The following is a 15,556-nucleotide window of genomic DNA, read 5'->3' as shown; positions in this document are numbered from 1 at the left end:
TCTGTCTGTCTGTATGGCCGGAGACTGACACCTTGTATATCGGGCTGCTCATCCCGTGGAGCACTTTAAGCTGTTTGTGTTCTTCTGAAACCGAGCACAAATTATATTTGCTGCCGCCAAGACTGAAAACTTTTGCTCTGCGAAAGTGAAAAGTGCAAACTCCATGCAACTTGGGGCTTGTTCGAGCGCTAAACTGTTACTTCCACATGCTGAACTCGGATAGGGCTCCGGCTGGGACTGGGACTTGGATTTGGTTAGTGGCAAATGGCATGTGGCATGTTGTGGTAGGTAGAAATGGGAGGTAGTGGAAAAGCGGGTCGCCAATCTGGCTCCAGCTGGCCATCGATGGTGTGTGTGTTTTTTTTTCTAGCCAAGTTAAGAGCCGAGACAAAGGCGCTCCCAGAGTGTTCATAAAAACGAAGGCTACTTTCCCACTCCCGACTCAGGGAACTAGGTCAGTTGAACACTCAAAATAAATGAGTTTTGATAAGGTGATTAGTTCGGGAATTAAAATATACAGGAAAGGTGTTAAATCACATAATATTTTCTAATATTTCCAGTCAGTACTTATCTCTTTTATTGCTTAGTAATTTCTCTTCAATTTAGACTTTGAATTTTTGTAAAAGATTATTTTTTTCCCTGTGTACACACACTCACACGTCTGCCTGGCTTTATGGTAAAATGGCAACGCCAGGTAAAAGTTGCCACCACACGAGCTAGAGGAGTCGGCTTCCCATTCATGTTTAGCCGCAATGCAGCGCCTGCATAAATTTCATTAGATTTTAGCTCCCGGGCTCTCTGCCACTTGCCACTTCTCACCTCTCCGGCCAGCCACCTTGCTGTGTTACCAAAGTCTATAACAAATCAATTGGCCTTCAGTGCGGTTTCCCCATAAGGGAAAAAACAACGGCAGACAGCTAGATCGAGGATATATATATTTATATATATAGAAAGTGTGCGGAAAAACATCTGAAGCACATACTCGTAAATGGCTTCCTAATGAAGTCATAAAGCGCCGGTCGAGGCAACTAGATGTCCGCCATTAAACGCACCTTGAGCCAAGGCCGAAGCCGCCCTGCGAAGTATGCTAATAAACGTAAACCGAGACCCATTACCAAAGGAAGTTGAAGTCATAAAAATAAAAATAACCGAGAGTCGAGAGCCGCCAGCTGAATGATGAGTGCAGGGAGCGATTTACTCTGCTCAAAGGCAATTCCCGATGAGCCGATAAGCTGAAAAGCGCCGCGAGAAGTGCCAAGTGAAAGTTGCTGGAAAGTCCAACTATAAATGTAAATTTTTTTGAAGAAGACTAAGGTAGGGAAAGGTTAGTAGACAAACTTGGGATTGAATAGGTTCCAGGAACTAGGATCGGTTTATGAACTACTCAAGAATTTGGATTAAAATTACTCTTTGAAGTTTCTAAATTATTAAATATATTATTTCCTAAAATTCTCAAGAAACTCAAGGACTATGTCCTCTGAACCTCTGAAAAGTATGCTATAATTTTTTACTTACTCAGAACCCGGTACCCAAAGGTCGAGCCTTGCTTATTTTTATTTCCCAATGCTTAAGGCCTACGAATTAATTTTGTAATGGCCTGTCCCATATTTCCTACACACGTCGTCTCTAAGCCCAATTCGTTAAAAATGTGGGCCAAAATGTTAAAAGCCTCGTCTACGCCAACACTCTGGCCCAATAAACGGGATCCCACCTTTTAGCCCATAGCTCAGAGGCATAAAAGCAAAGTCTTTCAAGTGGCACTTACCTTTGGGCTAAGGGGAGGGGGGAGTTGGCCAGGTGAGGTGTGTGCTAGTGTGTGTGTGTCTGGCCCAGAGACAGAGAGACAAAAGGAAAGAGTGCGGTCAAAGGAATAATGCAAAAAGGAAACCGCGAAAGCCCCCGACACTCGCAGACCGAGAACACACATCGAACATGCGAGCAGCAGCCTTACGTGCTGACAATGATAATGACTTTGGAGGAAAAGTGGGGGAGCGGGGGAAAAGCGGGAAAAGTGGAACTGTCTCCGTGTGTAAGTGCATCGAAAACGCTTTACACGCTAATGCACCATTATCAGGGGCTGCTGGAAACCCGTAAATCTTCACTTGCATCCGGGGGACTTCAAGGGCTTTAATAGATATTTATGTGTGCAGTGATGATGGGTCGCAAACATTTGCTCTAGATCCGGATTCTACGGCTCCTTGGCCATAACTTTGATAAATTGTTGCAAACATTCCCTTTAAGTTCAAGTGCTTGGGCGGAAAACGCAGAAAAATATATAAGGGGAAAAAAAACTGAAAAGTAAAGAGTATAAGCTGAATAGTGAAAAGCGAACACTGAACGGTGAACCAAAGCAAAACAAATTGTGGCGAAACAAAAACTGCAAACTACATGAACAATTTGGCATGCAATGCGAGAGGAAAACGAGCCCGAAACTAGAATGGGGGAAAAAGAGAAGCTTTTCTTTTTTTATCCACACCCAGCTTGTTGCATTTTTTTCGCCGTCTCTTCTCTTTTTTTATTTTTAGAGGTTCAGGGAGGACAGGAAACCTTAAAAGCGAGCAACGCTTCAAATTTATGTGCTGCGGAAGTGGTGACTTTTAGTTTTTCTCTCGCCAGGTGTCAGACATGCGAGAATGGAAGGAGGGTAGAGTTGGTTGGGAAAATCCCGTGGGGGAGTCGCCACCACTTGGTGGCCAGTTAAATGCAATCCAAGTCAAATCCAACAGTGGCAGCTGCCGCGGAGTCGATTCCCCATGCATTTCAATCAAATGAAGTCGCATAAAATAATGGAATCCCCATGGAGCGGCAGTGAAGAGTGCTAATCGGATAATGAACATCATTTGTCCATTGAATCGGGGCCAGTTTTAATTAACTAGCCCTATAGATACCAGTATAAAAGGAAAAACACGTGTATCTCCAAGCACTCAATGGTAGTTAGCTTTTACGATGCTGTGCAACAGCATCCTTTTAGCAGAAGGGGGAGTTTTCCACGACTTTCCAACTTCCCCACTGCACTGGTTCGGTTAATGACCCGAATGCCACTCGATTGGCCATTAAATACCAATCCTAAACAAGCCATAAAGTTTATGCAGAAATAAAATTAAATTAAACGAGCCAAGTCCATCCCCCTAATCAAGTTGTTTACACCCATAAACGTGGCCAAGAGGGGCGACTCTGCGATAATGAAGGGTATTGCATCACTTTGTTGAGATTTTTTTTATATTCCTTTCACTAAAGAGGATGTCCTGGATAAATATTCAGCAAGAAATGACTGCCAGTGGCATTTTTACTAGCATCTTTTTACCCTAAGAACCGCTGAATGTACTTGGAAATATAACTTACAGTCTAACTTTAGGCATCTTTAGGATTAAATTGAACTGAATTACTCATTGTTTTTTTTTTTAAGATCCCATACCTTTATTTAATATTTAAATGTTCTTGAATGAATTTACACAGATTTAATGAGATTATTTCTCAGTGTAGCTATTTGCTGTTATGCAGGTAATTGCTCCACCATCGACACTTCCTGCCAGGCCCGCCAATGTCCTCGGGCTGGGTTCATCACAGGAAATTGGCAGAAATTCCATTGCAAGGGAGTTGTTTGAATTTTGCAAAAGCAGCAGCCGGTCGTTTGGGGTTTCACTTGAGGGACGAATGGATGGATGAATGGATGGTTGCATGAGTGATGTTCCTGGGCCAAGGGATCGGATAAACCGTAGCTGGAGAGCAGCTCAGAGGAAGAGCTCATTGGGTGAACAGAGGGCCGAGAACTTCTCGTTTTTGCCAGCCTGGCATCCCGGCATGGCTTGGTAGATCGGTTGTCCGCACACTGGTGCCCTGGCATAGTTGCAGGTCAACTTGAACTGGGTTGTGTTGTCCATTACGTAACGGACACCGGCACATCCCACATGCGAGTTGCTCTCAACGGCCATGGTGCCAAAGTAGCGGAATGCTCTGCCAAATTAATGGGAGTCATATAGATAGATGACTGGAAATACTAGTAATACTCATACTCACTTGGGCTTCTTGTGGTCGCAGGGAAACTTTTTGATCTCCGCACTGGTTATGTTCTGCGATTCCGACCACCAGGCCTCGGTGGCATTGGCCAGTAGCTCCGGATAGAGTTTGATCATCTCCTTCTTGGGCACCAGACGCTTCATGTTGACCACAAAGACATTCTGGCCGGCTTGCGGGAACTGGGCCACATTGCGGCATTCATCGTGTTCCAGCATACACATGTGAGCATTGAATTCCGCCAAGGTGGCCAGTTCGGGGCTCCACTGCATCGTCACCATGCGGGCAGCCTCCGGCAGGTCAGATGCATTGCCATTGGCCAGGCGGTAGCGTCGCTCATTGTGCAGCTCCAGGACCTTGTCCTTGAGAACGGTGAAGTAAACGATACGCATCTCCGTCGTATGGCAGGCATGCTGGATCGTTTCTTTCAGCTGAAAGCCAGGATTTGGTTAGAGCAGATCCCTGGTTCCCTGGAAGTCATACTTGCCTTGGAATAATAGTTGCAGGCCACATGCTCCTGTCCCTTTTCACACAACTGTGGCTGGCAATAGGCACTTGGATCTGGATGGTTCCCGTTGGACTCAAGAATCCCAAGGAGCAGCGGCATTAGAACGAGAACCACATTCATGATGGAGTGGTGGTGCTAAGTCTGTAGCAAAATCAGCAGAATGTCGGGCTTATAAACTCCAAGAATCAGAAATTCTATACTCGAAATTGGTGGTTAATGAACAGCTGACATTTGTTTTCCACATTACACTTGTCGAAATAGGAAACAGATGTTCGATTAAGCTACCAGCTTCTCATTGTCATTGTTCTAGGGAAAGAGAAAGAGAAAGCCTTTGAGTCATCTAGGAGAGAGACGGCAAGCAGCAGGGAAAGCCAGAGAAAGCGACAGGAACAGGCTTTGCCACTTCCCATTGTCAGTCAGTGGGCCACGAAATTGGCCGCGAAAAGTTGTAGCCAAACATTCTGTTACCAAAAATGGCTGTCATCATCGTTGTCGCGTTTAACAGTTGAGTGCCTTCAGCCCAGAGAGTTTTACTTTCGCTGGCTTTTACACTGAAATAAATCATATGGGAAAGTAGAATAAGAGGGAAAATAATATATAATTATTTCTATATAAATAATCTTACTAATTAAATATTTGTTTACTTTTAAGGGTCTTTCCTATTTACAAATTTCAACATAATGTTCGCTTACTTTTATCATATATATCATTTACATTTAAATGTAGTTTAGTTATATTTTTCCCAGTGAATCGGATGTCAATGCCATTCGCATTAGGGCACATTAAATGCTATTTGAGGGTAACCAAACTCACAGGGACTTTTCCAACAACTCGCTCTCACCCGCCCCCCTTGGAAATCCAGGGGTATGAAGCCTAATAACTCAATATCGCCCAATTGATTACGACCAAAGTCGCTTGCCAGCTGAGTCGCCTTAGTCGCCTTAGTCGCTAATTGTCTGACAACTGAGGCTCCCCCAAAACATGGCTGATTTGCGTGTAATTGGCTCGAACTTAATTGGGCTCACTCCCAGGAGTAGCGGACTTAAAGCCGCTTTCCGGCCTTGGCCGAAAGATGAACGCCTGAATTATGCGCAATTATTCATTCCGGGGACTCGAATTCGATCTCGATCTCGATCTTGAACTCGAATTTAAGGCGCGCGTGCACATGTCAAGCGGGCAACTCTGGACGTCTGTCTTGTTTAGTAGGTTGTAAATTTTAATGCAAAAGAGCACAACATTTTTTGTGATTTATCGCTTTTGGGGCAAGCCCAGGCCAGCTTGGTTCCCATTTTCCCCGAATCCATGTGAAAAGGGCATGCATTAAACAGCAGACAAGGGGCCAGCCTCTGGCCGGAAGTCCTTCAGCCGGGGGGAGGGGGAACTCCTAGATGTGGCCAGCAGCACGCGTGCACCTGTTGCCTTCCCTTCTGATACCAAACAATTTTAGCCACCGCAGCCACCAGCCACAAAGTCAGTTTGTTTTGCGAAAATTTATGGCCCCGGACGTGGCCAAGGCAAATACAATTTTTGTGTTTTTTTCTTTTTCGCCCCGGCCCCCTGTCTATAATTTATTTTTAATAGAGAGACAACTTTCTTTTCCTGGGCGGCTCCAGAAATTCTTATTTCTTTTTATTCCGCCAGTAATCAAAAAGGGAGAGAGCAGAAGGAGACTTATCTGGACAAGCACTCAATTATGCATTCAATTATGTAGTAATATATCCATACCTAAGGATAGGATTTAAATCATATTTAATACAGGAGTATGTTTTAAAATATTTTATCACGGTATCCGCACTTTATTTAGTGCTTAAAAGTGAAAAGTACTTTATTGTAATTAAATTTATCTATCTACTAAAAAAGGTAAATTCCCATTTCCACTTTCAAGTAGTAAACCTGGGGGATAAACCCAGTTTTAATCTATTCAAAAAGCATTTCTGTACCATTTTCAGTATTCAATCACATCCTGGGAATGATTCAAGTGTTCCGGACAAGTGTTTTGCATTTAAAATGTCATTATCGGTGGAAGGTCCTTTGTCCTAAGCGATGGTAGTGTTATGGTGTATGGTAAATGGCATCCTCCGGTATCTGGACAATGCATCTGTGTGCATTTCCTCGGCTGCTGTCAGAATTTTGCAATTGAATAATCAAATTGAATGGCCACAATTGTTCGTGTCCGTGTCCGTGTCCCAGTCCTTGTGCGTGTGTTTGAGTTGATTTATTGGCCAGGCCAAAGCCGCAGTCGGGCTTTGGCCATAACTCAAAGCGAGCTACTTGGACCACAAATATTTGCTAATGAAATTGGGCGGGACAAGGCGGGAAGATGAGGGATTTCTGGATTTGGTGAAGGAACGAGAGCTGTGGGATTTGCAGAGCCGTGTCAAAGGATTGCCGGCCATCAATATGCACATAAAGTTCAATATTTCCACGCAATTCCCCGAATCCTGCTAACAATAATCCCTAATTTTATGCAAATCTCGTCAAAGTACTCTCGCTCTCTCTCGCTCTCGCTCTCTCTCTATTTCGCTTTTCAATCCCCCGCCGCCACCGCCGCCGTCTAGCAACTCAACAGCTTAGCCGGGAAAATCCTCTCCCAAAGACTTTTCCTATTTGCAGGGTTGGGGTGGAAACTTTTTAAGCGCCAGCAAGGAAAACTTGTCCGTGTCTTGCATGCCAAGGAAAATGTGTCAACGAAAAGTCCGCGGTTGGTTTTGGCCCCGGACTCGAAGTCGTAAACATAAAAAGGAATCCGGCGCAGTGTGTTCCGTCCCGCTCCTCGTTTTCCTGCCAACCCAATTTAAGTTAATTAAGTTGTTACACTTTTGATCTAACACAAAAATCGCAAAACAAAAACGTATTTTTTTCGAGCTTTTCTATTTTCATTTCCATCGAAGGCCAGCGTAAAATACATTCTTTTTTCGGGGCCAAATTCCAAAGGATAGGAAAAGCGGCTCAAACCATTCATTTGCATTGCGTCAAATCATAAAAAATTAATGTCCTGGTGAAAAACAACGAATTTCGCATGGTCTTTGGGCTTGCAAATGTGATAATAAAGTTAAATAACCTAAGGCCAAGTTTACTTAAATTTGAATGTCTGCAAATTTAAAGTTTTCTTAAAAATAATAATAATTAAAATAGTCACAAAATTTGTGCGGCTTTTTATGAAAGTTTCCTGCATAAATATTTCTTAAATATTCCCAAATATTTACCCGAACTTTGGCTCAATGTGTCACAGGATCAGCATATCCCCCATCGGCCCCTAGGGTATAATTATGCAAACGTTTTATTATGTTGTACCTACGTGCGAGTGTGTGCCGTTGCAAGTTTTTTAATTCTTTCGAGTTCGCGCATTTTTAAAGCCGCTCGGAAATATGCAAAAATTTGTGTGTTTATATTTTCTTTTTTCGCGCTTTGTTGCAACTAGCAGGGCCGCATGTGTGTGTGTGTGTCGGTGAGCATTGTGTTCACACATAAATTTTAGGCAAACACACATAGCCACAACACACACCCAACACACACCCAGGCACACATTGCATATTCGCTGGTTTATTTGGGTGAAGGCCACGAGCAGAAAAAAAAATAGAGAAGAGAAGAGGGAAAACCCAAAGGCAACCACCACAACGGGCAAATCTCAGAATTAAATGCAATTTAGTGCAGCAAAGTGGCAACCCACACAAGAACGAATGAAAAAGCACTGGAAAAATAAAGGGTTTTAAATATTTAAAATAAATTTAAAACAACTAGAAACCCTTCTTAATAAAATTCATTATTTTAGATCCATTTTAAACAGATATTAAGCAGCCACAGATTTTTCTGCTGCTTCTGCTTATTATTTAATTCAAATGCAATATCAATTCCTTCCAATAGTTTCCTTTTAGTAAAGTGTATTAATAATACCCTTCAATTTTGTATTTATTATGTTTCTATTACACCATTTCTGTTTAATAAATATTTCAGTGGCCTGCATAGAGCTGTAATTTAATATACAATTATGTTTTCCATTTTTAGAAAATTCGTTTCCCTTCTCTAATTCTCTGGCTGTGTATGAACAACACAACAGCAGACACAATACAAATTTTGCTTACATGGGGAAAAATGTGAGAAACTTTTCCACTTGCAAAGCATTCGAATTTGTGCTGCAAAACGCATTCAAAATTACCCAATTCATTGCTGGCATAACATGTCAATTTGTATTGGCAAAGGTTCGGGGAAAACCAAAGGGAAATGGTAGACACTTGAGATTTTCCCTCACCCCACACCACTGATTTTCCCCCAAAGGGAGAGCTACAAGTAAACAAAATGCCCCAGCTTAGACGCCACTTACATATGCCATTAGGCCGGAAAATAACAAAAAGAAAAACCTGGGAAAACTGAAATAAAAAAGGGCTATCGAACAGAGAGAGAGAGAGAAACGAGCAATGCCATGGAAATGCGCTGTAAGCTTACGGATTTCTATAACAATGTTGAATTTTTGAACACGGCATTTGATGTTGTTTCCACATTTGAATGTTAAGTGGCCGCTTTGTCAAGGCTCAGCCGAAGGACGCTGTGAACCCTTGCATATAAGCATCCTGGGCCGTGTCTCCCTCGCCTGAGTAATCTCTCTCCATCCGTCTTCATCTCTATCTGCCACTCGCAATCAAAGCTCGAGGGGGCAGCCGAGGGAAAAGAAGTACAAATTGAAAATGCAAATCTTTGGCACAGCTCAAAAGTGCAAAACAAACAGCCCAAACTGGCGGAGCAACAAATGCGGCAGAGCGGGAAAGCGGGAAAGCACGGAAAATGGGCAAGGCGAAAGGGGGTGGGGATTTTCCTTAGCCCCAACCAAGCTGAAAGTGCATAAATTGTTGCGTACTTTGCAGCGCTGTAATAATTGCAAAGCGTTTGTAAGCACCTGGCTAAGACTTCCTGCCAAGACTTTCTCCCTTTCTGATGAGCTTTGCAAATTTGTTCGCCCAGCTCGTGGAGCTAATTGGCTAAATAAGATGTCTTAACACTGTGCGATTAGGAGCGTGGAAATTGCGTATACGCCATGGTGGTATCCTTTTATAATATATACTTGCCATACTTTGAAGCACTTTTCACTTGTGTACTTGTCTTAGCAATGTTTTAAGACTATTATTGCTTATAGATAACAAAAGAATAAGATTTCTTAAAATATAAATGGAATCAGTGTACAAATAATTTGAAAGTCTCAATCAAAGTCTTTATAAATTTAAACCAAGTTTAATTGTTAAGCTCTTTATATTATACGATAGAGAAAGCTAAATAAATGAGTCGGATTATTATCATTGACATTGCGCATACGCCACGTGGGTTGCTTCCCAATTAAAATCGAGCATTTAAATGCAGTTTTATTCTTCCAATTATTCAATAAATTGTGTCAAGACTTTATTCAAGGTTAATTCGTTCATTAATATTTTAAGAGGATGAAATCTTTTGCAATCAAAAAGTCAATTTAATTTTATTTTATAAATGCAATTGATAAGCATTTAAAATCAAACATCAAACACTGCGTTTGCTCTGTAAATCACAGGCTTTGTTAAAACAAGGAGGAAGGAGAAAACCCAGATTCTGAATCAAAGCTTATAATTTTCAAGTGACCGCCGTAATTGTAAATTTATTGCAGTCTGCTCCACTGATTCTCACAATGTCCAGAGCCCCATGGTCTTTATTTTCCCTCAACTTCCTTTGTGGCTTTTGTGTTCGGCTCCGCTTTTTATTGCCTCTTCATCTGGTCTGTTTGTTTTGCCTGCGACTTTAATGCCGCCTAATATCTGCCGTTTACCAAAAACGGTGCCCCAAGGAGCGCTAGGCAAATTAATTGCATTATGATTGCCAGACCGCAAAGGATCTGGGGAGTAAGGATGTTTATATAGACCCTTGGCTAGGTGTGGCCCCCGGCAAGTGTGCAGCGTAAATTCTCAAAAAATATTGTCATCTCTCCCAAAGCTAAGCCAAAGAAAGTTTGTTTAGTTGTGCCAGAAACTTGGTCTGTGTTCTTGAAATTGATTTCGGTTACTAAATACTTAAATACCCTTATTTCTGACAATTAAGAGGGTCTTCAAATAAGCCTCATACTTTGCAGTTCATAAAAACAAAGTTTGAAGTTATTAAATTTCTTGAAGGAATTGTAATAGTTTTTAATGCTTCCCGTCTTGGCATAAATACCTTTCGAAAGAATGCTTATGAAGTAACTCCAATCTTCCCCTTTAATATTTACCCATGTAAATACAGGTGAAACCACTCGAGAACCGTGTCCATTTAGCACCCACAACTGGGTCACATTAAGGTGGCCGAAAGTGTTGGGAAATTGGTTTCTGGAACCACTCGCCGGGTGCCGTGTGCATTAACCAGGATTCTGAAAACCAGCAACTTGCACATGGCTGCCGTCGGTTATTAGCCAGCATTGGCATTGTTATGGCCAACGTTGTCGCTGTTGTTGCGGCCATGTTATCGCCGGCTGGCCGTGTTGTTTATAATGTGGCCGGTAAGGTCCTGGTGCCTCGTTCTGATCCTTGTCCTGGCCCTGCTACCGAGCCGTGGCCAGAAGGGCTGACCAACTGTTCAGAGCCTGCTGGTAGGCTATTAGTTATTTTATGGCCCCTCGATGATATCGGTGCGGCTCCAATGCATAATTTTGCACTCAATTATAATGGTGGCCCCGAACCCGCTCCTCCTTCCATCACCCCCGATGGGTGACTAAATTTGTGTGGGTAATGAGGTGCTTGGGCCCTGACGTCTCCGGAGAAGGGTAGAGAAATTATCATTAATTACGCTCAATCAACGGATCAATCTGAAGATGAGCTCCCCTCCTGCGGCACCTCGCCGAGTGGGTCAAGTGGGTGTCTCAGGCTCAGGATTTGGGTTAAGCTGCGGCATATTGAAAAACATTTCAAGCGTTTTATTGCCCCCGAAGCTGCTGGGTGGAGGATGTTGCAGAGACTCTGCCTGTGGAAGTTGCAACTCCATAGCCGGTTGCAACTTTTCGCCCGCACAGGTTGATTGAAACTTTTTCGATTTCGTGCTCATAACGGACACAACTTTTTGCGGAATTAGCATAATTACTGTGCTATATGCTTAAGGCAAAAAAGGTTTGCATTTTCCCCCATTGCAAAATGCAAATTTGTTGCATTGATTTGGCCTGCCAATGTGGAAGTTACTTTAAAAACTCTACTTGCCACTTTTTGCTCTTTTAACACTCCTCGGAGCAGTTTTATCACTCCACCGAACTTTTCGTCGTGACATATTAGAGTTGCAACCGCAGAAACCGCAACCGCTAAGCAGGCAAGGACTTTCCTTGATCTCCTTCCCTCTCTCTATGCCACCAAACTTTCCTTGGACTCCTCGAATGTCTTGTTGCACCGGAGGAAGGGTGGTGGGGCAGCACTTGGCCCAAACCGAAATTGTCAGTCTTGCTCTTATAAGTACATAAGCCTGGCCAGGAGCATCTGTGTCCTGTAAGCCTGTGTCTGCTACATGTGTGGAAAGTGCCGAAGCACTGGGAAAATAATACATCTCTTAAAGTAGAAAATAGTTAAAATTTAACAAGGAAAAGTATAGTGAAAGTCTTTTTACAGCATAAGTAAACATTTAAATACAGTTTAACGTCGATTTTAAAGATTATTTTAATGCATATTAAAGCTGGTACAAGTTTCTGCCTATAGAGCACCTGCATTAAGTCTTCAGAAGTCTTTTAATCATCCCAAAATTATCCTGACAAACTTAATTCCTCTCAGTGCATCACCCTTTTTAGTTTTCCCCAGCATAGATTTCCACGCTTGTGGCTGGCATGGCCCCCTTTTTTTATAGCATTAGGACATAGACTGCCGTACAAGTGTCTGCGGCCAGTTGGGACACTTTTATTGCCCAGCATGCGACCAGAAGATAGTTTGCGGTGGATTTTGGTGGCCGAAAAAGGGATATGGATACCCAGAGAGAGGATGGAGACACTTTTATGGACCCAAGAGGCAGGGGCTGCCAGTCAGTTGCTTTGCGTATAACCAAAAATGGCCAGAAACCAAAACACAAGAAACCCATGAAAGCATGTGCTGAATAGTTAATGCCAGATGAAAATAGTATATACATATATCCGGAGAAGGACGGGGTCGCGAGTCACATAAATGTCGCTCACAGCTTGACCTTGAGCCCCCCGAGAGTCGTCCGGATTTGTAACCCGGAGTGGCTACTAGTCCGGGTCTTGACAATCCGATTGCCGGGCGGAGCAGAGCCGGAATCCATCAACAAACCATAAACTACGACGGGGCGAGACTCTGCAGACAAGTGATGGATAAATGTTGGCAAATAAAGAAATAGCTAAGCGGGGAAGGAGGATGAGGGTGAGGAGAATGCCACTTGACTTGGCTAAGACAGGACTTGGAGTGATGGACATGGAAATTGAATCGCAACAACTTGCCACCAAGATGCAGCACAAAGTGCTTTTGTTTGCTAATCAGAAATGCCATTTCTAAGATAACAATGTTTGAATTTAATTTATAAAGCAAAACAACTTTGTTTCTTATAAAAAGTAATAGAGAATTTATCAAGATGAGCAGTTTGATTATTTAATATTTTTGTGCTGTGGCCTTAACTCACTTCTCAAGTAATTAATTCCTACATTTTTTTTATCTAGCTATAAGACTAACTGGAGCAGATTAATTTTATGCCCAACTATATCCCTGTGTTTCCTTGAAAGCTAATGATGGCTATCAATGGCAGGATTCTACCCGTACCTATGATTATAACCACAGACACACTGTGTCAGCCATTTAATCGCCTTGCCAGCCTTAAAGTCGTATCAAGTGTGCCAGGACACGCCCAAAGACCTCTCAAAGGACCTTCCCTGCCTGCGAAAACGAACCTCAAGGACAGAGCCAGGCAAATGGCAAGTGAAAGATTCCTTCGGTGGCAGTTGCAGTTGCAGCTGCAAGTAGCCACTTGCTGGGGAAAGGGGGAAATCTCTGGCGCATGTTTTAAGCTAAACGACTTGGATTTAAAAATAAATTGAGGTCAGCCGAGGAGACACTGTAGAATGTTGATTTTGTTGAGTCCACAATCGTGTTGTTATTGTCGTTGGGCCAGTTGTTCTTTTTACGCCTTTCGCTTTTATTTCAGTTGGCTTGGCTGGCTGTGAATCGTAAAACGAAATTCGGCGCACATAATGGTAATTGCGTGTTTTTTTCCACTCTAATTACTATGCTCACACACACACACACACACATACACTCGGGCGCCCAGCAGGACTCGCATCCTTGCGCCGCAAGAAATGCCAACCTAAATTTCCGGCCTCGCACTCGTCGCAGTCGCATAAAAATGGGAATTAAAAGAAAAATGCATATAAAGTGTTGCATTTGCTCCTTGTTCTTGCTCCGCCTTTTTTTTCGCACGCCCCACCTCTCGCTGCTAATTAAAAACAGCACATAGTGCCATTAAAGCCAAAAGTTCACTTCGTACGGCGCTCTTTCCGGGTCAGGATAAGAGACAGGACCTGCAGACAGAGACGGCGAGCAAGCAAGAGAGAGAGACACATATATACAGAGACGGAGCCCTGCATATGCGCCATTTGTACAGAGATTATCTCATTATGTTTGCGGTTTTAGTCGCACTGCCACTTTTTGGCCATAGGCTGCACAACATGGCGTATAATTAATTACGTAATGAGCACGCCTGCCAGACACAAGTCCGGAATGAGAAAGAGACGGCGCCCGGGCATCCACTGATAGTGAATGTGTGGTGTGTGTGTGTGAGGGAAAAGGATAAAGGATAAGGGTGCACACACTTGGCAGCTGCTTGAGGCCACTGCAGTGGATTCTCGACGCCCACGCCTCATTGTCCTTTTTGCCAGCTCCTTAGTCTCTTTCCCTGGAGTACAGTGAAAACTATGTGAGAAGAGACTTCGAAATACTCTTAATAATATAAATTCTGATAATAATTATCACTGCAGAAATTAAGGATATTATTCTCCTCTTAAAATATCCTTTAAAGAAAGGATATCCTACAAAAAAGGAAGCTAAACTCAGCACGCCGAAGTTTATATACCCTTGCAGAGAGAACTTCAATGACTAGCAATCAATGCAATATAAATTAAATATATTTATGTTAAAAAACAATGAAGTAATACCTGCATATTATATTTACAGTTTTACATTCACAGATTTGCATTTTTCTCTGTGTTATATCAAACTATCGTTCCCATGGGAGCTATATGATATAGTAGTCCGATTTTCATGGAATTTTACACAAAATTGTAGAATAATATGAAATGGCTATACCTTAAATTTTATCAAATTGTGTTGAAAACTAAAAATGCTATAATTTTTTTTTTTTTTAATTTTCCGATCATTCTTATGGTAGCTAAATGGTATAGTTGTCCGATCCGGCCCGTTCCAACATATATACGAGTGAGAGTATACAGAAGACTAACTACAGAGCTTCATTCAGATAGCTTCAAAACTGAGAGACTAGTTTGCATAGAAACGGACAGACGGACAGGCGGGCAGACGGACATGGCTAGATCGACTCGGCTGCTGATGCTGATCAAGAATATATATACTTTATATGGTCACTGCGTTGCAAACTTCTGACTGAAATTATAATACCCTGCAAGGGTATACAAATTCAGCTTCTCATTTCTGATTTCCTTAAGCACCTTGTCTCTGGCATCGTAACACACAGAACAGCCGCGAATAATTATCATCAGACTGCAGTTGTGTAAGAGATTTTCCATTCGTTTTCTTTTTTCCCTATATTTTTTCAGTTACTTCTTATTGGTTGTTTTCCAGCTTTTATGTTTGCCATGAGCTTATCACGCCGCCATTAAAAATTGTTTGCTCTTCCTTTGTGCTCGACAAACGCAGCGAACGATTTACACAATTGCAAACATATTTGACAGCGACAACAGCCGTAAAAAACTGCAAAAATATTTATGGACGGATAAATTTGTTGTGTACTCAATTGGTAAATGTCACCAGGGGCATTATGGCTACTCCACAAACTATGTAACACAAAGAAATAATCTCTCTGGGTCAGAAAGAAATA

At 42.4% G+C, this 15,556-nt stretch overlaps 2 protein-coding genes across 2 annotated transcripts in view; one reads left to right on the top strand and one right to left on the bottom strand.

Moving 5' to 3' along the window:
- LOC110184763 (solute carrier family 2, facilitated glucose transporter member 4) overlaps nt 1–15,556 on the top strand; it is a 65,955-nt gene that overhangs the window by 23,451 nt on the left and 26,948 nt on the right. The gene's annotated exons all lie outside the window — the stretch shown is intronic.
- On the bottom strand, nt 3,393–4,681 carry LOC110184774 (venom allergen-1-like). Its single transcript, XM_020953409.2, has 3 exons — nt 4,502–4,681; nt 4,018–4,445; nt 3,393–3,954 (listed from the first exon to the last, which is right to left on the bottom strand). Exons 1-3 carry the CDS (start codon nt 4,640–4,642, stop codon nt 3,732–3,734), a joined length of 792 nt encoding a protein of 263 aa, XP_020809068.2. The 5' UTR covers nt 4,643–4,681; the 3' UTR covers nt 3,393–3,731.

This window comes from Drosophila serrata, unplaced genomic scaffold (genome assembly GCF_035046125.1).
Source record: "Drosophila serrata isolate PLE 108 unplaced genomic scaffold, ASM3504612v1 contig_359, whole genome shotgun sequence".
NCBI classification, from domain to species: domain Eukaryota; kingdom Metazoa; phylum Arthropoda; class Insecta; order Diptera; family Drosophilidae; genus Drosophila; species Drosophila serrata.
The sequence above is the reverse complement of the archived record's forward strand: the minus strand, read 5'-3'. Positions and strand labels throughout refer to the sequence as shown.

Coding starts and splice junctions, on each gene's coding strand:
- LOC110184774 (XM_020953409.2), bottom strand. CDS start 4,642: ATGAATGTGGTTCTCGTTCTAATGCCGCTGCTCCTTGGGATTCTTGAG. Junction 4,446..4,501: donor CCTGCAACTATTATTCCAAG/GCAAGTATGACT, acceptor CCTGGCTTTCAG/CTGAAAGAAACGATCCAGCA. Junction 3,955..4,017: donor TGCGACCACAAGAAGCCCAA/GTGAGTATGAGT, acceptor TTAATTTGGCAG/AGCATTCCGCTACTTTGGCA.